Source organism: Hypomesus transpacificus, chromosome 11, assembly GCF_021917145.1.
Source record: "Hypomesus transpacificus isolate Combined female chromosome 11, fHypTra1, whole genome shotgun sequence".
NCBI lineage: Eukaryota > Metazoa > Chordata > Actinopteri > Osmeriformes > Osmeridae > Hypomesus > Hypomesus transpacificus.
In genome coordinates, this window is record NC_061070.1 from 14,931,523 (window position 1) to 14,955,314 (window position 23,792).

At 48.3% G+C, this 23,792-nt stretch overlaps 2 protein-coding genes across 4 annotated transcripts in view; one reads left to right on the top strand and one right to left on the bottom strand.

Moving 5' to 3' along the window:
* Nucleotides 1-16,915, top strand: part of sdccag8 (SHH signaling and ciliogenesis regulator sdccag8) — a 30,148-nt gene extending 13,233 nt beyond the window's left edge. For both annotated transcript variants that reach the window (XM_047029176.1, XM_047029177.1), the window contains exons 14-18: nt 2,357-2,484; nt 5,216-5,324; nt 6,530-6,661; nt 16,458-16,584; nt 16,671-16,915. In XM_047029176.1, the coding sequence (XP_046885132.1) occupies nt 2,357-2,484; nt 5,216-5,324; nt 6,530-6,661; nt 16,458-16,584; nt 16,671-16,691 (517 nt within the window). In that variant the 3' untranslated portion in view covers nt 16,692-16,915. The remainder of the gene's footprint in view (nt 1-2,356; nt 2,485-5,215; nt 5,325-6,529; nt 6,662-16,457; nt 16,585-16,670) is intronic.
* Nucleotides 16,916-22,401: 5,486 nt separating this feature from the next.
* The window catches only part of LOC124473588 (RAC-gamma serine/threonine-protein kinase), a 35,106-nt gene continuing 33,715 nt past the window's right edge, over nt 22,402-23,792 (bottom strand). For both annotated transcript variants that reach the window (XM_047029179.1, XM_047029178.1), the window contains 3 exons: nt 23,635-23,722; nt 23,326-23,428; nt 22,402-22,937 (listed from right to left, as the gene is read on the bottom strand). In XM_047029179.1, coding sequence (XP_046885135.1) covers nt 22,852-22,937; nt 23,326-23,428; nt 23,635-23,722 — 277 coding nt within the window. In that variant the 3' untranslated portion in view covers nt 22,402-22,851. The remainder of the gene's footprint in view (nt 22,938-23,325; nt 23,429-23,634; nt 23,723-23,792) is intronic.

Genomic DNA, 23,792 nt, shown 5'->3' on the forward strand with positions numbered 1-23,792 from the left:
AACCTAGTGGCTACCCTACCTAGCCACTACAACCCCTGTGACCTTGCTACTCGAGATAACTACTCAAGTCCCAGTAATCAAGCTATCGAGCCACAAATAAGTAACAAGCTAGAACACCCGGCTAGCACAATACCCAGGCTATCCACTCCAAACTGAGCAATTCAACTACCCCACCAACCTACCTACCTACCTACCTACCTACCTACCTACCTACCCAAACAACAGTACCTAGCTACTCAACCTAGATAACCCCACATCAGTAATTTGCTATCCTAACCAGTTACCCTAATAACAGTCATCAGTCTCCCCACCCCTGGATATACCCAGTCAACCCCATCATCTACTGCATGATCTGCCCCTGCTCCAGCTCCTGCCCCCCAGGCAGCCTGGCTATGGGACTGGCTACACAAGTCACAACCCCACCGCCTCTACTCTGCCCCTTACTGGCGGGTCACTAGGCCTCTGGACGCTAACCTACTGGACCACATCACAGCCTCTGTTACGTCAATAAATGTGAGATAGCAAAAATACATTCCTGTTAAGACTATGGATCTCGCCTTACCTGGGCCAGAGTCTTAAGATTTAGGTTTTAATGTGCGGTCTGGACTCTATATTGACTCTTGTGTGTTAGACAAGACCTGCATCTGTACGTTCCACATGCTTCCTTTTTCAGTTTGGCAGCCTTGTCTCCTCCTCTGTTTTAAGTTTCACATTCCATAATTATTGAAATTCCAGACTTTGTTATCATCCATCCAAGGCTAAATGTGCTTTGTATTCTGCTCTCCGTACGCGCTAGGAAGGCTATTATCCCATCTCTGATGTGTAAAATAGGCGGCTTATGACTCAGAGAACAATGAGAGTATATTTGATCTATATTATCCACGTGAGTACTGGCTTATCAACCGCTAATCTGTACTTCTCATAAGGAGCTAATCAACAACTTTGTGCTTTCACTCTTTTCTTGTCTTCCATCCACACACACACACACACACATACTATCTGACCACAGCTCCCCTCGTCCTTCTGTTCCGAACTCCAACTTTCTCCCCCCCCTTCCTCCTCCTCCTCTTCCTCCTCCAACCAAACTCTCTACCCTAGCTCTCCTAGTCATCCTCCTGTGTTCTGGAACTTTCTGGCCGGCTGTCTCATGCTAATTGGTGGTTAAACATGGTGGGTGTGAGGCAGGGCCCCCCTGGAAGCCGACAGGACCAAATGGCTGGCAGTGCCCGCCTGGCGCCCCCCCGCGGGGCGCTGGTGTGGATGGTGTTTTAGGCCGCTGTTCAAACCCAGCAGGGGTGCAGCGTTCTCTCCTGGTGTCCCAGGCACACCCAGCACCCGGCGTTCACACACGCACACACACACACGTATTCATCACACACACAGACTCAGTCACACACACACACACACACTCACACAGAGGAACAGACACATAGACGCAAACACAGGCACACACACACACACAGGCACACAGCGTTCACACTCCAGACGACAGCAGGAGCACAGACGCGGTCACTTTGGAGACTCGGTCCAAACCCTGCAGGGGAGAAAAGTTTACAGTACTCTCTCTCTCTCTCCCTCTCTCTTCATTAACGCCTTTGGACTTTTGGAAGATTAGACTATTTCTTTTCTTTGTGTTTTTTTTTTTTTTTTTCTCGAGAAGCGATGTTGTTTTCTGGTGGACTTGGATCTGCCAGATTCATCCAGTTTGCCGTGGATTATTATGTGTAGAAATGTATAGAAGGCTAACCCTAACATTATAGGAAGAACCAAACCCTTCACATTCCTCCAACCAGACCTAAACATGAAAGCAGCATCCGTTTAGTAGGTATCCATATTGTCCTTTTTTCCCCCTAAATTGATACATATAAAGTAATAATCATCACAATGAAAGGGAAATTCTGTGCAAATGAAAACAGATGTTCATGCTGACCCCACCAGTTTGATACGCGCAGATAGTTAGCACACCTCTCTGCCCTGTGTAAGAAGCATTCCTTGAGCAGTAGCCTCTGCGCTGACCCACAGTGTGCGGGTAGTGCCTGGCGAACTGCAGTCGCTCGGCATGGCTCTAGTCCGGCGTGTGTTGTTGTGTTGTGGACAGCTGCAGCAACACTCAGTGGCTCTCGGTCTGGTGCTTGACACTTTTACCCTTCAGCAACCTCCTGAGATGGAACTCACTGTGTACTTCTGTCTCTCTCTCGCTCGCCCTGTTTTCTCTCTCTCCCTCTTTTTTTCTCTCTCTTTTTTTCTCTTGCTTTTTTTTGTTGTTGTCTCTGCTTCTTCCTCCTTTTGTCTCTAATTCTTTCTCTCACTCCTTGCCCTCTCTCTCTCTCTGTCTGTCCGGCACTCTCTCGCCCAGGCAGGAGAGGGAGGTGTGGGAGCGTTGCCGTGGCGAGGACATGGCGGCCGTGACCCTCTCAGCACAGCAGCGAGAGCAGGAACTCACACTCCGGCTGCAGCAAACAGAGGCGCAGCACGAGCGCTACGGTGGGTGTCCAGCGGCTAGCCGCCGCCTGCCAACAACAACACCTTCCTCTCACCTCTCTCCCCCCTCCCTCACCTTCTCAACCTCCTTCCCCCCTGTTCTCCTCCATCAGCGGTCCCCTTAACCCCTCCTCCTCTCACCCCCACCTCAGGGCAGCGCCAAACCCAGCTCGAACCCGCTCCGAGGCGGATAGCGCCCGGCGCTAGCCACACCTGTAACCTTTGGCTGTGCGCGGGGAGCAGCTGTGGAGCAGCGGAGGCCGGCCGCAGCGTATTAGTTAGCGTTTAAGGAGGGCGGGAGGGGCGAGGTGGGGGGGGGGGGGGGGGGGGAGGGGGGGAGGAGCGGGCCCCGCTGTCTGTTGATTTGGGAGTGCTGCTCCCACATCTGTCGGACCATCTGGATCTCCCAGCTTTATTTACCTGTGTTTCTGAGAGGCTTGGAGGCCCGCTGCCTGCCAGAACAAAGGAGCAGGAGGAAACAAAGGGAGGCTTTTTTCTGGCACGGCTCGGCATGGCTCAGCTCTCCGGCACACATGTTGTCTAAAGAGAGGCGGCATCAGAGACACAGCAGGAAACTCCCTGGTACCAAACCCCACTTCCTCCTCTCAGCAGCTAATTAGCCTCCACACACACACACACACCCCTCTCTTCTCTCTCTATCCCCCCCCCCGCCCCGCCCCCCCCCCCCCCCGGCCTCAATCATCACTCTCTAAACTGTTTGGTTTTTGGTCAACGTCGGACGAATCACCTCTAGATGATATATTTGTCCCTCCCTCTCGTTCTCTCTCTCACTCTCTCTCTTTATCTCTCGCTCTTACTGTCTCTCTCACTTTGTCCTCTGTTTGTTTCCGGTGCCAGTTTTTTGTTGGTCTTTACATACCATGTTTCTGTCCTACACATGCCCAGCTGCTTTCAAAGCATGGTGGCTAATTAGCATTCTTTGGGCAACTTTTCCTGCAGAGACAAAACTTTATATTTTGGGTGACGCTTTGTGTGTCTGTATGCGCATGCCGTTTGTATGTGTGCATGTTGTTTCACTTCACACTAGGTCCAAAAGAAGACTGTCACACCACCTCCCCAATATGTGTCTCTATATGCTTGTAGGGGTGCCATGCTCCGTGTGTGTGTGTCTTTGCAGGCCCTCACTGTAAACAGGAAAAGCCTTTGTAGAAAAGCCGTTCTTTATCTGTCTTCAGATTCTCTTGCCACCATACTGTACGCCCACTCTGCCTCGGCCAGCTCCTCCAGACCTGAGCTCCCGTATGGTCACGCTCTGCCGGGCTCCTCTGAAGCCGTCTCCAGATCCACGCTCTACTGTATGAATGTGTGACCGCCTCAGAACTGTTACTATTGCAGAAAAAAATAGTCTCATATTATGGGTTCACTCAATTTGTCCCCCTGCAATGAATAATAGATGAGTCCAATAAGTAAGGGATAATGTACAGTGAGGCAGGTCATTATTGGAAAATAAACCTGACTCGATGTGAAGGGTAATTTGAGTAATTGGATCTCGGTCACTATCTCTTCACGGCTCGCTGTACAGGATCCCGTTTATTACATGGCTCCTTTCTGAAGAAAGCAATAATTTGACACAAAATTCTGATTAGAAAACATTTTATTGATAAAAATGATTTCATTGCTTCTGCTAATAGAATAGTCTGTTATCGTCAGTAGCGACGGTCTGTTCATCATAGCAGCGGTCTGCTTGTCAGAAATAACAGATGTACAATTCTGTAATTATAATCAGACATAAGTATTCAACAAAGCTGTGCAATTATGCACTTTAATGACTTTTTACACTAGTCCATGTTATTTTATGTTATTGTTTTATATTTACTCTAGCCTGATGTTACTGCAAAGTTTCCTTTAAATTATTTTCAGTTTGGTATAATAATAAATGACAAATAAAATACTAATAATAGTACTTAATAGTGCTATTAGATCTTGGCTAACTTAGCTAACACTATTATTTGCAGCAACAAAGGCTACCCCCTGATGGTGTAGCAGAGACAACTAATCAAAGGTGCCGTAGCGCAGAACAATGGCTTTGGGTTCAATGTTTGGACCTTTGGTTAGTAAATGCTAGTATTGTGCTAGTAAAGTTAAGTCTTCTTTGTAAGAAAAAGTATATTCAGTGAATGTGCAATGGCAGATTTCTTATTTCTTTCTGGTCCCGCACTGGTCCGTGTACCAAGGTCTGAGGATGGTTGGCCTGCTGGACATGTTGGTTCCTGTGGATGTGCTTCCTCCTAATCACTTTTTCAAAGTCAAACAGTCCTTCATTGACTGTACTGTAACAGAATGGTGGAGCAGGTGGATTGTTCTCCAATCCAAACTTTGAGCATTGTGCTTTTTAAATAGACATATGTTTTGTGAAGAGAGCGTGCACAGTTTCAAAGCCTGATCAAAGCCAAAACGTTGGAGTGTTCTGAGAGGACGGGTCGATATCGTTTGAGTGTGCAGGAACAAGGGTGAAAACCTGGCAAATACAAAACACTTTCAAAAACAAACAAACAAAGTCTCTCGTCTGAACAATGCACAGCTCTCTGCAATGCTTGATGAATGCCTACAAAGCTAGATCCACAGAACAAAGAAACATATGTAACCTTCTGTTTGTTTTTTCTTACTTCTCTCCATGACTCATTCTCAGCATGGGTGTTGGGTGTGCGATGAGTGTCTGACATACTCACCAAGCTGGTCATTGACTTCTCTCCCTTCCCATAATCCCTTGCAGCGGCGGAGCTTGACAGTCTGTTGAGCTCCCAGAACGCCTTAATTGGGAAGCTAAAGGAGGAGTGTTGCATTCTGGGAGCCAGGCTGGAGGAGCTGACTGAAACTAGCAGGTAAGGCCGGGGCAGGTGAGGCTGGTGCAAACAAGGCCAGGGGCAGGTAACGCTAGGGGCAGGCAAGGCCAAGGGCAGGTGAGGCCAGGAGTAGGTCAAGTCAGAGCAGAAGAGGCCAAGGGAGGTGAGGCCGGGGGGAAGTCTTTTTCCTGACCTGCAGGCTAGGAGGAGAGAAGAAGAATCCATGTCTACTCTGGCCATCTGCGAGCACTCTGCATGACCAGTGATGTTGTAGTCATGGCCTGGGCCGGCGCTGGCTGGAGGCCTCTGGGACGGGCCAATCTGCTCGGGCCGTTTCCTTGTTTGTGGTCATGTGATCATGCATGTTCCACGTGTGAGACACCTCAGGCCTTTGGTCAGCTGTTAGAGCTGTGGAACACATTAGTCACATGACAGAGCCCAATCTGGCACCGCCAGACCGCCCCAACTTGAGCAGCACTGCGTAGAGACAACAGGATCAAACACACACAAGCACTGATCTCTCGCAAATACTCAGACACGCACGTGCACTCACAGGCCTTTCTACACACAATACACCACAGTAAAGAGACACACACACTTTCTCAGCCCTTACATCTGCTGTGTGTGTGTGGCGTAGTGTTTCACCGCGGTGTGGTTTGTAGTGTGTCTGCAGGCCGTTGTTGCTCCTGGAGCGCCGTGTTCAATGTAGCGTCTAAAGCCCTGCCGTCCGTCAGCCTAGCTGAGCCAGACAGACCCACACACTGGCCTCCTCTACACCACAGCCAGGTTAACGCTAGCTAGCCTAGACAGACCCACACACTGGCCTCTACACCACAGCCAGGCTAACGCTAGCTAGCCTAGACAGACCCACACACTGGCCTCCTCCACACCACAGCCAGGCTAACGCTAGCTAGCCTAGTCAGACCCACACACTGGCCTCCTCTACACCACAGCCAGGCTAACGCTAGCTAGCCTAGTCAGACCCACACACTGGCCTCCTACACTACAGCCATGCTAATGCTAGCTAGCCCAGACAGACCCACACACTGGCCATTGCCCTCAACTATACTCCATTCTGTCTTACAGCTGTATGCACAAACACACAGGGTGTTCCCTCATCTCCTGGCCTGCCCAGCTCTATATATTTCTTCACAGTAAAATAGTATGAAAATGACACATTCTTCTTGTTATATGGTGCGTATGTCATGCTGGTTAACGTGGTAATAACGTTGCTTGCGTGCTAGTGGCGAGGTGGAGCAGATAGCCCTGGAGAAGCAGCATCTAGAGGAGACGCTGGAGAAGCTGAGGACTCGCTCTGCTGCCATGGAGGAGCAGTGTGTCCAGCATGGCAGGATGCACCAGCGCATGAAGAACAGGTACACACACACACACACACACACACACACACACATCTTCACAATCACACACACACACACATCTTCACAATCACACACACACACACATCTTTACAATCACACACACACACACATCTTCACAATCACACACACACACACATCTTCACAATCACACACACACACACATCTTCACAATCACACACACACACACATCTTCACAATCACACACACACACACATCTTCACAATCACACACACACACACATACATCTTCACAATCACACACACACACACATACATCTTCACAATCACTCACACACACACACACACACATCTTCACAATCACACACACACACACATCTTCACAATCACACACACACACACATACATCTTCACAATCACTCACACACACACACACATCTTCACAATCACACACACACACACACATCTTCACAATCACACACACAGACACACACATCTTCACAATCACACACACACACACATACATCTTCACAATCACTCACACACACACACACATCTTCACAATCACTCACACACACACACATCTTCACAATCACTCACACACACACACACATCTTCACAATCACACACACACACACACACATCTTCACAATCACACACACACACACACACATCTTCACAATCACACACACACACACACATACATCTTCACAATCACTCACACACACACACATCTTCACAATCACCCATACGCACACACACATCTTCACAATCACCCATACGCACACACACATCTTCACAATCACTCACACACACACATCTTCACAATCACCCATACGCACACATACATCTTCACAATCACACACGCACACACATACACACATCTTCACAATCACACATACACACACATACATCTTCACAATCACACACTAACACACACAAACAAACACAAACACACTAATAAGTCAATGTTTGTTGTGGCAGTATAAGCAGTACATGTCACTAGTTGCACCAGTTTGTGCAATTGTACTGTACAATGCGTTTGTGTTTCAGTTTGTGTGTTTATGCATGTGCCAGTTTGCGTGTGAATGTTTGTCTACGTTACACACATGCGTGTGGACGTCGCTTTATGCACGTGTGTGTCAGCGTCTGCATGCTTGTGTGTGTGTGTCTATTTGCAGATGCGTATTGAGTCAGTCTGTGCGTGTGTGTGTGTATGTGTCAGCTTGTACATGCGTGTGTGTATGCGTGTGTGTGTGTATGTGTGATTGTGAAGATGTATGTGTGTGTGTGTGTGTGATTGTGAAGATGTGTGTGTGTGTATGGGTGATTGTGAAGATGTGTGTGTGTGTGAGTGATTGTGAAGATGTATGTGTGTGTATGTGTGATTGTGAAGATGTATGCGTGTGTGTGTGTATGTGTCAGCTTGTACATGCGTGTGTGTATGCGTGTGTGTGTGTATGTGTGTGTGTGTGTGTGTGTATGTGTGTTCATGCGTGTGTCAGTTTGCGGGGGCCTGTTCTCTGGTGAATCATGCGGCCCAGAGTGCAGAGCAGCAGGGCGCCTGGCAGCCGGCCTGGCAGCCCCGCGTGGGCGAGGCTGTGCGGGCGTCACAGAGGCTGTCTTAGCTCTGCAACACACACACACATACACATATACACATACACACACACACATACACACTGTCCGCTGCTCCAAATGTAGTACCACATATGGTTAACACCAACTAACTTGCAGATAAAACCAAAAAGCAAGTAGTTGCACAAAAATTGCAACGAAATGAGAGAGATGGGGATTTGCTTTTACCAATTCCATCGTTTGTTTTTTGAACGTGTATCGAACAAATGTATTTTGTGAAAGAGATTAAGATCAAATTTAATTCTCATTAATCTGATCAGTCTTTCATTGAATGAATATCATTGTTTATTAACATCCTTTCATTTAACTGTCAGATGATGTTCAGCCATTCAACATCTCCGTTCTCTGAATGATTTCTTATTACAATTCCTAAACACCATCTTCTCCCAACTGTAGAAGTTTATTTGATTTTCCAGTCCACCTTGTCACAGGATGTTTTATTCTCCAGTGTTATCTGCCCTTTGAGACTGAGTGTGTTTGGGTCTATACATATTGTGTGTGTGTGTGTGTGAGTGACGTGTGCACTGAGGGCACCTCGCCTTGGCACTGGAGGGTTAAGGTGTATGTGTTAACAAGCTGGTGCACACGGGTTCGCCCAACACGCCAAGATCACGCCAATACTCAGAGCTCGCCCCACTCAGATATTCTCGATCGGGGCACAATCTGTGCTGCGAAGAATCTCAACAGCGTGCCACGTACAAAACATTTGGAAAATCAGCTTGATTTATTTTTACATTTGGAGCAGAATGCCAAGCTACACAGGGGTTTTAGCACACAATGTTATGCTGCTCGGCTTCCTAATTTATTTATTTATCTCAGTATGTATTTCTGTTTTTTTGCCCAGAGATTAGGGAGGCAATTCAGAATGAAAGCCGGCGTGAATTAAAACGAACATTAAATAGATCCTAGATGTGTAGGATTTAAATTTAGTGTACCGGTAATTATTTTGTGAAAACAATATTATTCCACGTAGAACAATTTTAGAACATGTATGTATTTTTTCTCAGGGAAATATGGTTGTTTTTAGTACAAATCCGTATTTTATATGTCGGTATTACAGTTTATCCTTTGTATTGCTGTTATTTAAATGCATTTAAATGGGCGAAGGTTGTTTGTGCTCTATTCTTGCTGAGATTAAATGACAGTTCCAAGGTAGCGCTGACATTCACCCGTTGTGTACAGGGAGAGGACATGCTCATTTGTGCATGCCTTTAGTTTAAGCAATGACAATAGAAATACTATAAATGTATTATGTACTTCATGGGAACAACTTAAATTTACAAATTTAAACCTAAGTAACCTGTTTTTAATTTGTATGTACCATTACTGTACTAAAAGGGAAAAAAATAATTATCTTATTTGTAGACTTTTGAATACATCAAAACAAAATATACAGTATGGTAATGATTTATTAAACAGGGTTCAGTCCTGACAAAGGATGAACCAATAGAGAGGTTGTGTTGGATGAAGATGAATGACTGGGGCCAGGACCTGGCCAAACCGCCCGCTTGATTGGTCCTCTTCCTCAGTGTGAGAGAGGAAGGAGAAAGAAGAAGATCTTCTCGTAATGCAGCACAGGCTGGGTGGGGTAGTCTACTGTCTAGTCAGGTACAGTTGAACTTCTCCTAATCCCTGAAAGGTTTCCGAGAGTGATCCGTAAAGTCTGGATGACAGGCACATCCTGAGAGTTGTTATTGTATCTGGACAGAGCAGGTCAGTGGCTTAGACTGTGCTGGACTTGGTTCTGCCCTCTTCCCTTCACTTGTTGGTTCAGCCTCCGAACTTCTTCATCCACTGCGCCTCGCTGTCTGAACACACACACACACACAAATCCATAAAACACTATCACCCCCGCAGCTGCCAGCATGCTGCTGCACCAATTATCACTAACACACACACAGTCACACACACACACACACACCTTCACACACATTTGCATACACATACAAATACGCTCCCTCGGCTCTCAGACGCGCGCGCACGCACACACACACACAGTCACTGTGCGTGTCACTGTGGCGTCTTGCTTGGCGGCCCTTTAAGGAGAGGCGGTAATGTATACGCACAGATGTGCTGCTAAATCTACAGGCTTCTGTGGGCCATATGGCCCCATAAAGAAAGATGGTGTGCGCGTCTGGAGGAGAGGAGCGAGGGATGGAGGGATGGATGAAGGGACATGTGTGTGAAGAGAGCAGGCAGTTGTTGGAGCTGTGTGGATGAGAAGGGCTCCAGGAGATTGGCTAATGGAACAAATGGTCGCGGCAGGCTGGGAACAGGCTTGCTGTTGCCGGGGGGAGACGTCGGCCCTCGGGCCGAGGCTGCTTCATCTGGTTCCCTGCCACACATGCACACACACGCATACACACACACACACACACTCTCTCCTCCCACGACACACACTGAGCTGCCATCCCCCAGAAGCAAGAAGACTCTCCTCAAACTTTTCATTTGCAAATGAAGTTGGCAGAGGCCAGGATATGTAGGAGTGTGTGTATGTGGTATGTGTGTGTGTGTGTGTGTTTCTGTCTTTGTGCATGGGATCATATGGTTGGGTAGCAGAAGTGGTGAAGGATGAGTGGATTATTACCATACTTTGAAGGCTTGATATCCATACTGTGATGGCCTGTGTTGGAACGCAGGCTGTGAAGGTGACAGTCTGTACGTAGGGCAATAACAAAACTTTTGAGAAGAATCACAAGATTGTTTTACATTCATGTGAAATTGTAAAGTTTTAAAATTTGTATTCAGATTCCTTTTCCCTGGTTGACATTGTTGTTTCCTGTCGTAACGAAAGCCCTCTCTCTCTCTTCTGAGGTCTGTACCTTCTCTTGTGGCTTGCCTCTCTTCCACTGGCCTCTGGGTGGTGCTACAGAGTCACACTTTCTGTCTCCCTCCCTCCCTCTGTTTCTCTCCTCCACCCAGCTGGCCTTTGTTGCCGGGGGCCACGGCAGGGCGGCTTGCTGAAAGAGCATTGTCAAACGGTGGCTTTACAGCTCTGATGCTGGGACACATACGAAAGCGCACACACATACAGTTTTACAGCCCAGGCGCAAGGCTGTACCCAGGGGCGTGCAAGCTGGAGCGTTACTGAGCGGAACATCAGATCAACAGCCACAAACTCCTAACACAGCACCACCATTCTCTCATCACACACACGCACACACTCTCACCCTCTCAGATGAACCATTAGAACTTTGATGTCGGCTTGGTTGAATGAGTTTGAAGTTAAGTTCATTTCTGTTGTAATAGCCTACTCTCCTAAAACTAGTACCGCCCATACCTGAACCCTAGGGTAGGTCTAGACTCAAGAGAGTTCTATGGGATAGGTCTATAGGGTAGGTCTATAGGTGGTTTATTATGGGATAGGTCTAGAGGACTATGGGATAGTTCACCCAGATCTGATCCTGGCCTCCTGGGTGCTGTGTTAACAAGTCCATTCCCCCGCTCCCCTCTCAGATGAAATGAGGACATGAGGATAAAACATGAATGAGACCACGAGCAACAACAGGCCTCTCTGTTCCTAACAGGTTGGGAGGGGGGGGGGGGGGGGGGTTGGTTCATGCCCGCTAGGCAGATCCCACAGAACCAACACACACACATCAGTTCAGTGCCGTTCTAGATATGAACTGGGGTATGAGCTTGTATGGTTGTGTGTGTGTGTGTGTGGAGCAGCTGCAGGCTGCCCCTGGCGGTATTGTTTTAACCAGGCTAGCCAAGGCAGTCTGCCTGCATTCTTCACTCCCCCCTCGTCCCCCCAGGCCAGACCCCCCCCCCCCCTGCCTCTGATACCCAGATTTGAGGTTGATATGAATGTTGCATAACTGCAGAATCTGTTATGCAGTGGGAGCGATTGAGAAAAATAAGAGAGATTTCGAGATCGACATAGGTGAGGGCGATGGACTGTAAATGACCTGTGCAGATCCTGAGTACTTTACGTTGTGTGTAGTGCGTGCGTGCGCGTGTGTGTGTGCATGTTTCCAGAGCAACATCCAGCGTGATTAGCCACTACATTAACAGTGTGGCCCCCAGGGGATTGTGGGTAGTGTAGTGCCAGTTGTATTTGGAGGCTAGAACTCCAGTGCAAGGTAAAGCCTGCCAGCCTAATGGCAGCCCCACATACACACACACGCCCCTGGGATGCACCAAAGACTTGGGCCTCCTCTCCCCTGTGAGGGGCTCGGTGTTGTCTGCAGGTTCCCCTGTCACGCTCACACTTAATATGGGGTTCCCTCCTCCTGGAACATGGCTGTAGGACATACACACACACACACACACACACACACTTAACTGTACAAAGCTGACAACAGTCTCTCGTGGATCTCTTGTAAACAAGCAAACACACACTGCACAAACAAAGTATACCCTGGTTACCTGTGAATTCAACCGTGGTGCCAGGATTGTTTGTGTGCATGCGAGCGAATCTGTGTGTGTGTGAGTGGTAATTAGGTTTATGTCTGAAAGCAGAGGTCAGCTTCATGTGACTAACTTTGTGAGGCTGTCCAACAGAAAGGTGTGTTCAAGTGTCCTTCAGAGAGGAATGTTGAAATGGGGTCTGACATGCTGTTTGTATTCCACACTGAGGCTGTCTGCTCTCTGGATCAGGCCCAGCTTGGAACACAGCACGGCCAGTGGAACTTCTTGGACACTGTGTAGTTTAAGAGGAGGAATGAGCACACATCCACACAAATAACATGGGAAACCAAGAAAACGATATGTAGCTGCTACCTTTTGATTAAGTGTGTGTGTGTGTGTCGATGTCTTGGTCTTTCTCCCAGTTTGCCATTGGATCCAGCAGATGGTGTCCTTTCACCAGGTCAGCGGGACGTCTAAGACTCGGCTCGCCAACCTTCCACCCTCCTCAATCCCCCCTAACCTCCCTGTCCACATCCTCAATCCCCCCTAACCTCCCTCTCCACATCCTCACTCCCCCCTAACCTCCTCAGCTCACATCCTCACTCCCCCCTAACCTCCCTCTCCACATCCTCACTCCCCCCTAACCTCCCTCTCCACATCCTCACTCCCCCCTAACCTCCCTGTTCACATCCTCACTCCCCCCTAACCTCCCTGTCCACATCCTCACTCCCTCCTAACCTCCCTGTTCACATCCTCACTCCCCCCTAACGTCCTCAGCTCACATCCTCACTCCCCCCTAACCTCCCTGTTCACATCCTCACTCCCCCCTAACCTCCCTGTCCACATCCTCACTCCCCCCTAACCTCCCTGTTCACATCCTCACTCCCCCCTAACCTCCCTCTCCACATCCTCACTCCCCTAACCTCCCTTTTCACATCCTCACTCCCCCCTAACCTCCCTGTTCACATCCTCACTCCCCCCTAACCTCCCTGTCCACATCCTCACTCCGCCCTAACCTCCCTCTCCACATCCTCACTCCCCCCTAACCTCCCTCTCCACATCCTCACTCCCCCCTAACCTCCCTGTTCACATCCTCACTCCCCCCTAACCTCCCTCTCCACATCCTCACTCCCCCCTAACCTCCCTGTTCACATCCTCACTCCCCCCTAACCTCCCTCTCCACATCCTCACTCCCCCCTAACCTCCCTCTCCACATCCTCACTCCCCCCTAACCTTCCTGTCCACATCCTCACTCCCTCCTAACCTCCCTCTTCACATCCTCACTCCCCCCTAACCTCCCTCTCCACATCCTCACTCCCCCCTAACCTCCCTCTCCACATCCTCACTCCCCCCTAACCTTCCTGTCCACATCCTCACTCCCTCCTAACCTCCCTCTCCACATCCTCACTCCCCCCTAACCTCCCTGTTCACATCCTCACTCCCCCCTAACCTCCCTGTCCACATCCTCACTCCCCCCTAACCTCCCTCTCCACATCCTCACTCCCCTAACCTCCCTTTTCACATCCTCACTCCCCCCTAACCTCCCTGTTCACATCCTCACTCCCCCCTAACCTCCCTGTCCACATCCTCACTCCCTCCTAACCTCCCTCTCCACATCCTCACTCCCCCCTAACCTACCTCTCCACATCCTCACTCCCCCCCCCCCCAACCTCCCTCTCCACATCCTCACTCCCCTATAACCCCCTCAGCCCACATCCTTACTCCCTCCCAACCAACCACCTCCTCCCTAACCCCCCCCCCCCCCCCCCCCAAACTCCTCCCTCCCCCCTAATTCCTCACCTCAGCCACCCCAGCAGTGGGCACCAGCCTGATAGCCAGCTAGCCTGGCTGGCATGTGAAAAGGGGGGCAGAGCCCTAATGCTAAGCTGTTTTAAAAAGCTAATGAAGTTGTGTGCCAGTGGATACAGGGGTATTATGGGATTGGCTTGGTGACTGGCTGGGTGGATCAACCCATGTGGAGGCCCTCTCAGGAGCGACACTCACCCCTCCTGCCCCTGTTACCCTCCCAAACCTCACCCCCGACCTCAACCTAGCATTTCCCATTTGAGCTTCAACCTCTCCAGAACCGTGAACCTTCTCCTTTCCTACCTACCTTTGGCTCTCCCTCCCCACCTTACCCCACCCTCAGCCTGGTCCTCCAGCCTCAATTTTGCTCCAGCCTCACCCCAAAGTGAAGTCAGAGCCAAAGGAGGATGAGGCTCAGAGAGGTTGTGTAACAGATTAAGATGCAGACAGACTGTATCAGTGTTGTGTCTCTCTCGCTGAGGTCAGGGCTGGGACTCGGGCTCAGGGGTTGGGGTTGAGACTAGGGGTTGGGGTTGTGGCTGGGACTAGGGGTCAGGGGTTGTGGCTGGGACTAGGGGTCAGGGGTTGGGGTTGGGGCTACTATTGGACTGGGGTTTGGGGCTCGGGCAAGGCTGGGAGCAGGAACTGTAATTGGGTTCCAAGCTTGTCCGAGGACATGACACTGTGAGAGAGCTGGAGTTAGGCTGTACAGCTCTGTGCTTTAATGCAATAGGCCGTGTTGAGTACCAGTCTTGACTTGAGTGGCTTGACTGATACGTCACCGCTGATTAACTGGCTTGTCTGACTGGACTGGCTGCTCTGCACTGGGCCTCGCCAGCCAAACACAACGGCGAGATTCGTGACCAAACAAACAGACAGAACAGCGTCAGTGATTGTTGCTCAGAGAGGAGGAGGGGGATGAAGGGGAGGGGAAGGAGGATGGGGAGCCGGTTTAACATGAACACTTGTCGTTTCTTGTTACTATGTAAGGGTCTAAAATAATCATACGTCCTCAGAAACAGAGAACTTTAGCTTCCCGGCGCTCCTCTCAGCGTGTGCGTGTGGTATGTCGGTTGCGTGTCACCCTCACCCTCAGCGGGGCAGTGTGCTCTGGGTGGTTGACGTGGCAACGTCCTGCTGTGTGGGGGGGCGGCATGTGTGTGTGTGTGGGGGGGGGGGGGGGCTTTGACGCATAATGCTGCCCAGTCCTGTTAGCTTGGTGCCAGGCTGTGGAGGCTGCAGCTCCGGCCCCCAGCACAGCAGGCCCGATGCTGGGACAAGCTGGCCAGCCCCCGCCTGCTCCAGCTCTCATGGGGGGGGGGGGGGGGGGGGGGGGGGGGGCTTTCAGGGGGAAGGGGGGGGTGGCTTACCCCTGCACAGACGGCAGTGCCACTGCCAGCAGGGCGGGGGCATCTGTCTCCCCCTGCAGCAACAGCTAGAGGCCTCTCCCCCCCCCTCCTCTCCTCCCCCCTCCCTCCTCTCCTCTCCTTCCATCTCATCCTCCCTTAGTGAAGTGGTGGATCTAGGACATCGAGAGACGGAACTTCTTAAGCAGACAGAAGGACAGTTCCTCTCTACATGTCGAGTGAGACGGTCAGCAAACACACAAGCGAGCAGCCTGGATCCAGGGCTCCAGACTAAACTACACTCTCATCAGGGCTTCAGTGTGTATCTGCGTGCGGCTGGATGCGTATGCTAATGTAGTGCATTCCTGGCCTGTGAGTTAGCTTTGTTTTACTTGAGGAGGGGAGGAGGAGATATTTGAATGGGCTGGTGGGAACAACTATGACCCCCCCAATGCCCCTCACCCCCCTCCTAACCCCAGGATGAAAGGCCTCATTGTCACTGGGCTGCAGCAGGGAGAAACATGGTGGCTCAGAGCCTGGGAGAACTCATTATTGGAGCAGTAATGAGGATGTTCCCATCAACCCATAGTTTTATATTGTCAACAGCAGTTGTATTATATATCCTTTGTGTATGTGTGTGTGCGCGCGTGTGTGTGCGCGCGTGTGTGTGTGTGCGTGTGTGTGTGTGTGCAGGCTCCAGCAGTTAGACCAGCACTGCCAGTCCAGTGCCCAGCAGGTGTTGGAGTTGCTGGCCAGACAGAACCAGCTTACACAAGAACGGCACGTCCTCAATGAGGAGATGCAGAACCTACGCATACAGGTAGAGATGTATTTGTGTGTGTGTGCCATCAGCAAGAGAGAGTCGTTTGGCGATGTGTGTGTTTGACCTTTTTGTTCTCTTTTCAGTTACCGAGTGCCAATAGCTGATGCCTGGCAACAGAAGGCCCCATCATTCAGAGATCCCCCTCTGCAACACTTGTCAAACTCTATGTATTAGTCGTGAATTATGGAGCAGTGTTTGTAATTGTGTTTTTTAGAAAACATTTGTATTTTTCTGTATTAGCTGACAGTGTATTTGCTTTTATATGAGAATCAAATTCGAAAAGGTGATTCTTAATTAGGAATTTCACTTTGAATAAATGTTTCTAAAACTGGGATCATAGTTATGCAATTAATACACATACATATGCATACACCCATGTTTGCATACTGTATGTATATAAACATATAACATATAAATACATCAGAGATGGGAAGTAAAAGTACAAAATACAAATTTACGAAAATGTACTTGTCAGTAACAAAGTACTTAAGGACACTTTTCTGGTATCAGTACTTTCCTTAAAAAAAAAAAATTCGGACAACATTTGACTTTCACAAATATCTCTACTTTCTACTTCTGCCATTCTCAACCCAGGCTTGATACCTTAGTTTTAATCTGTATTTGGTGGCATGATCTATACATGGCTCTGGATCAATATAATTTCTTGTCATTGTGCACCTTTTTTCATTTCCATCACGCTGCGCACAACAAATGTAAGTTAGTTTACGAAGCTACCATGGAGCAAGGCAGAAGGCAACAAGAAGAAGAATGTTATGGATGAGACAGGGATTTAGCAATGTCAACATGACAGAGAATATAAACATTCCTGATCACACATGGACAAATATGAGAGATGTTAGAAATTGCTAGTGTCACAAAAGATTTCTGGCGAATACGCTGCATCTATATGGAGTGTATTTTGTATTAATATGATGTAAGGTCCAGTAAGCAGCGTGACACTAAAACAGGTAGTAGTAATGGTTACTTAAATTGTACTTAAGTATATGTCAGAGCCCATACTTCTTAAACTCGAGTGAGAAAGTGCACTCTGCTCTTCAACTTTTACAAGTCTTTTTAAACTTAAGTATCTGTACTTCTACTTGAGTGAAGGATGTGTGTACTTTTGACATCTCTGAAATACATACTGTACAGACACACACAAACATATTTTTCAAGTCAAAGGACCACACTGCCTGTTAGTAGATTGACATAGTGCTTTATTTAAGCCATCTGTACAAAGTCAAATAAGGTGCATCCTATCATTTACCTTTACGTGTAAAAATACTAAGGATGTACAGTGTACAAAAACGGATTTTTGCCGGGGGAACCTTGTTCGCATCTCCTATATGACAGTTTAGTCTCTGTACTCATCAGGTCTAGTCTCTCCACCCTGACATCTGACCCCACACAATGGACCTGAACATGAACCTTGCGATTGACTGACTCACTGACTGAGCTAGCGAGGTGTCACACTCTAAAGCTACATGGACAGGAAATTAATTTACAAGTTATAGACGTTTTTTTGCTTATTTTGTTTTTTACCGATTGGTCTCTTGTTTTTAAATAAATACTTTACATTTCATGCTCTTTCATAATACACTACCAGGAGCAAGATAACAAGAGAATCTGTTGTAGACAATACAAACAGTAGCAGCAAATTGTGTGTCTGTTCAGGTGTAAAATATCACCCTGCAGTTAGTAAGGACTGAACAATGACATCCATCAGAGTCAAAGATATCATTCAGCCCCTCCACCTCCAATCAGAGTTCATTTCAGCCCCTCCACCTCCAATCAGAGTTCATCAGCCCCTCCACCTCCAATCAGAGTTCATTTCAGCTTACTTCTAACCTTTAACCTTGGAGGAAGTAGCTGCTGACCAGAGAACGAGTCCTGGGAAGGCTTAAGGCCCACAGAACTGGATCTCCACTTGGGCTAATACAGGCCACCTGTTGCTAGGTGGTTCTTCTGGTCTGGATGGCCCACACAGCGGTCCCCCCACTCTGCAGACACAGGACATCTTTACAGACCCACAGAGGTAGATGAAGATGGGTTTCCACCTCTCCATCCCCTTTCTTATTAGCATGTATTCTTTTTATGTCCAAGCATAGGGAAATGTTTCTATGGATTATATAAAAAGAAGTAGTGAATATGAAAGTGCTGCCATAGGCGCAAAGCTCAAATGTTTTAGTTTCACTTTTTTTTTTTTTTGTATATGTTATTTAATTTTTTTGCTATGGATTCTAAAGAGTATGATGGTTTTGGACCTCCAATGTCGTGTCATTGAGGACCTCTACATGCACCCCCCCACCTCCCTTTCTCACTTGTGTCTCAGGACAGATCAATAAGAGCTGCACAGCACCCACCAGCCAACCCTGCAATTCTTCAAAACTAAACTGCAGATAATCCGTATAACCTTTAGACCCAAAACAATACTAAATAAATTCAACCACATTCAATTAAATAGAATTTAATAAATAAAAACAAAAATAAATAAATAAAAGTTAATTATCAATTAAGAAAAAGAAAAAAAACATCAATGAATACAAACATTTGTTTCAAATAAATCACCTTAGAGCCAAACATCTAGATGTTGTTTTCCCTGGTGGCTACACTGATATCTCACACAGAAATAAACGTGATTAAGACTGTGTAGGAAGACATGAGATCAAACACTGGACCAAACTGAGCACCCACACACAACTCAGTACAAAGATATTATGAACCACAGGACCATCCTGGGTGAAAATACCTTCATATTCTTTCAATGTGCTGGATTTACTGAGAATAATCTGCAGAGGGTCCCACCTGACCATAAAGCTACATCTTTGTGATTTTGAGTACAAAACAGTGCTGCAGTGTGCCTCAAATCGAACAAACCTACACCGCTCTAACAACTAAACATGAAAACCTTACAACCCAACCTCCTGTGAACCTTCGTCTCAAACCTCTCATGCCTGCTCTAAAACTCCATTACATTTTCATAAAGTATATTTATAGTACATAGTATTTTCTGTCCCAAGATAGACATCCTTTATTATGAGTGTCTTTTATACCATCTCTCATGTTCTCACCACACCATTGAACCTTCTTGTCACTGGTCCACAATCAAACTGTTTACAAACACTCGAACAACGTCCGTTTAGACTGCAATGTGGGAATGTGTGCTGCTGTGTTAACCAAACTAGCCCTAGACACACGTCAGCTTTGGTCTATCTGTGGTTCATACCGTCACATTCACTTGTCTACCAAACTCTTCTATTCTTTAACCACTCTATCCATCTTCCTCTCCTTCCCCCTCCATTCATCTCTAATCCATCCCTTTCTGTTCTTCTCTTCCAAATTGTTCCATCTGTTTCAAATCCATCCATCCTCCCCCCCCTCCCTCATCTCATGAACTACTTCCTCTTTCCTCTTCTCTTTTTATACATCACTCCTACTCAACTAATCACTTTCCGGTCTGTAAAGATGCCTCTCAACTGGGTTTGGTTTCTAGTATAATGCAGTTAAACAGCAGTGTATCGCCACCATTAAAACGCCACCTCTAAAAAGTGCCGATAGAGGAAATACTATTGAGACCTCAGCTCCAGAGAGCACCCCAGGTCAGCTCCAGAGAGCCTCCCAGGTCAGCTCCAGAGAGCACCCCAGGTCAGCTCCAGAGAGCCTCCCAGGTCAGCTCCAGAGAGCACCCCAGGTCAGCTCCAGAGAGCCTCCCAGGTCAGCTCCAGAGAGCCTCCCAGGTCAGCTCCAGAGAGCTTCCCAGGTCAGCTCCAGAGAGCACCCCAGGTCAGCTCCAGAGAGCTTCCCAGGTCAGCTCCAGAGAGCCTCCCAGGTCAGCTCCAGAGAGCTTCCCAGGTCAGCTCCAGAGAGCACCCCAGGTCAGCTCCAGAGAGCCTCCGAGGTCAGCTCCAGAGAGCACCCCAGGTCAGCTCCAGAGAGCCTCCCAGGTCAGCTCCAGAGAGCCTCCCAGGTCAGCTCCAGAGAGCTTCCCAGGTCAGCTCCAGAGAGCACCCCAGGTCAGCTCCAGAGAGCCTCCCAGGTCAGCTCCAGAGAGCCTCCCAGGTCAGCTCCAGAGAGCTTCCCAGGTCAGCTCCAGAGAGCCTCCCAGGTCAGCTCCAGAGAGCTTCCCAGGTCAGCTCCAGAGAGCACCCCAGGTCAGCTCCAGAGAGCCTCCCAGGTCAGCTCCAGAGAGCTTCCCAGGTCAGCTCCAGAGAGCCTCCCAGGTCAGCTCCAGAGAGCACCCCAGGTCAGCTCCAGAGAGCACCCCAGGTCAGCTCCAGAGAGCTTCCCAGGTCAGCTCCAGAGAGCACCCCAGGTCAGCTCCAGAGAGCTTCCCAGGTCAGCTCCAGAGAGCACCCCAGGTCAGCTCCAGAGAGCTTCCCAGGTCAGCTCCAGAGAGCCTCCCAGGTCAGCTCCAGAGAGCACCCCAGGTCAGCTCCAGAGAGTACCCCAGGTCAGCTCCAGAGAGCTTCCCAGGTCAGCTCCAGAGAGCACCCCAGGTCAGCTCCAGAGAGCTTCCCAGGTCAGCTCCAGAGAGCACCCCAGGTCAGCTCCAGAGAGCTTCCCAGGTCAGCTCCAGAGAGCCTCCCAGGTCAGCTCCAGAGAGCACCCCAGGTCAGCTCCAGAGAGCACCCCAGGTCAGCTCCAGAGAGCACCCCAGGTTGGTGCGAGGAGAGAAAACATGTCTCGTGAAAACATGAACACACAATCGCTAACAGATCTTCTTGCCATCCCATTTTGGTCAGAGAACAAAGAAACAAAGTATTAAAATGAGAGCAAAAAATAACTGTGGTCATGTGATCATCTACATTCGTCAGCCATTTTAGAGGTGCCTTGTTCATTCAGAAAACTGGACAATACAACAATTACAATATAATATGATGTTATAGAAACCAAAAAAATCACTAACAAATAAATAACATAATATGAAGAAGCCAGAACTGTCTTACAAATGAACCACTGTCGTCTGATAAGCCTTCTCACGGTATATAGACATCAGTCCTGTGAGTGTCAAGTTCTTTATCCTTTTCCTCGAGGTACTAGGTCTACCTTTCCCTTGTGGAACATCACACTCTGTTGACCCCCTTGTCCCCAACGTCTCTGCCCTCAAACCCCAGAAGATACTTTGTCTCCAGGTCCTATACTGGCAGTAGACAGCCACCATCTTGCTGTTCGCCATAAGATCGACAACTAACATTGAGCTTCACCGATAGCAGAGTGGTATGACGTTTGCTTTTTGTGATGACGTGTGTCTTGTAGGGACTGACACGTCTGCAGAGTGGACCGCACCTGGGGACATTCTGAGCCATAGGGACCATTGTACATGGGAGTTTCTACTCTTTCTCTGTCACCACAGTTTGAACTGCATCTTGGTTGGCGTACTGTAGTTTCCTAAATGCCACAGTTCAGATTCACAGGAGGCTTACAGCCAACAGTGCTGCTGTGCCTTCGGGCCCTTTCAAATCCTACACACATACACACACGTTTACACAGTAAAACTGAGTATTGGCAGAGCGCAATCCCAAAGTGTTTAAAACTGATGGCTGGTTTCACAGGAAAAAATTAAATCACAGCTTTGTCAACAAACAAGACGTAAGACTAAATTTGATAAAAGTAACGACAGATGACAGCTTGTCTGACACAGGAGTCCAGAATCCTAGGTTTTGAGCGTTGGTCGAGTATTGAGCCCTGTTTGAGTAGTACTGGCTGCTATATACTCTGCAAAGCACAGCAAATAGTACCTTTAACTGAGAGAGAGAGAGAGAGAGAGAGAGAGAGAGAGAGAGAGAGAGAGAGAGAGAGAGAGAGAGAGAGAGAGAGAGAGAGAGAGAGAGAGAGAGAGACTGCTGTTTATTTGTTGTTGGTGATGGTGTGTGTGGTCCTGAGAGAACTAAAACTGGCAGTTTAGATTCCTGTAACTCCTCAAACAAAACAAATACACTACATTTCTCCTAGACGAGCAAAACACGGATGATGGTTTGTATGTACGTTCCATGGAGAATGACAAGGCTCTGAGAGCACCTGGACAAGCCACAGAAAAGCCAAACACCGGAAACCTTCTGCTTGAAGTAGCCAAATCGCGCTCTTCCTTTTCTGTTCACACACACACACAGGACTGCCAGTGACACGGCTCTGCCAGTCTGGTTTTTGGAATGATGGATCTCAGACAGACAGAGGAGAAGAGGAAGAGGAAGAGGAAGAGGCCAGGCTGAGTCGACTAGTCTCGTCGTCAAGTGAAGACCTCAAGGGGTGGTGATGTCACTCTGCTCATTCCCGACCACTGGCCGAGTAGGAGAACTGGGGGAAATGAGGTCTTCTCTCGTTGTCCATGCATTCCATCCCGTCCTCGTCAACTAGGAAGTAAACGGGACAGGAAGTTGAAACTCATATTTGACACCATACTGTTGGCGTCGAACACTCTGACCTACTAATACCCGACATTCAAATATCTTTGCCATTAACACATATATTGTTTGCATTCTAGCCAGATATAAAAGCTGGCTTAGCTCTGCGATACCATCGGGTTTTATACAAGAAGTTTCCAATCACCAATCAGGAAAGAAAAAAACTCTGAAATTATGTTCCCTGGGTGACATTTACCAGCATGTTTCACACCTGAGTGGAGTGCCAAACAACAACCTCTCACCCCTCCCCCTCTGTCCTCCCCCTCTCTCACTCTCCCACACACACACACACACACACACCTTCACGGAAAAACATAAGACGAGTACCAAAACTCACATTTCTCAGGGGGAGTTATTGTAATCGTCTGTGCCGTGAACTCCTCGTCGAAGTACCTGGTGTCAGTCTCTGAAGACACCTGAGGTTTGAAGGGAGGTAGCAGCTGGGGGGGGGAGAAAAGCACCTGGGTCACACAAGCATCACCCCCCCCTCGAGACTTCCTGGGAGATATGAGGTCACACCTCCCACAATGCTCTCTGTCTCCACCTGAGTGTCTGTGTGTAAGAATTTCACCTTGTGAATTAGAGTGGCGTGTGGGGTGTGTGTTTGTGAGTGTGAAGGTGTCGAGATGACTTTGAGAACCTGTACCTTTTTATCATAAACATCCTGCCAATCAATCCCAGTGAAAAAACTGTGTCTCATAATCTCTTTAGCATCATCTGGACCTCCTCCAAGCCTAAAAAACAAAACAAAGTGCAAAATGATAAAATACAATTACATAAAAGAATCCTCTGAATATAGTTGTA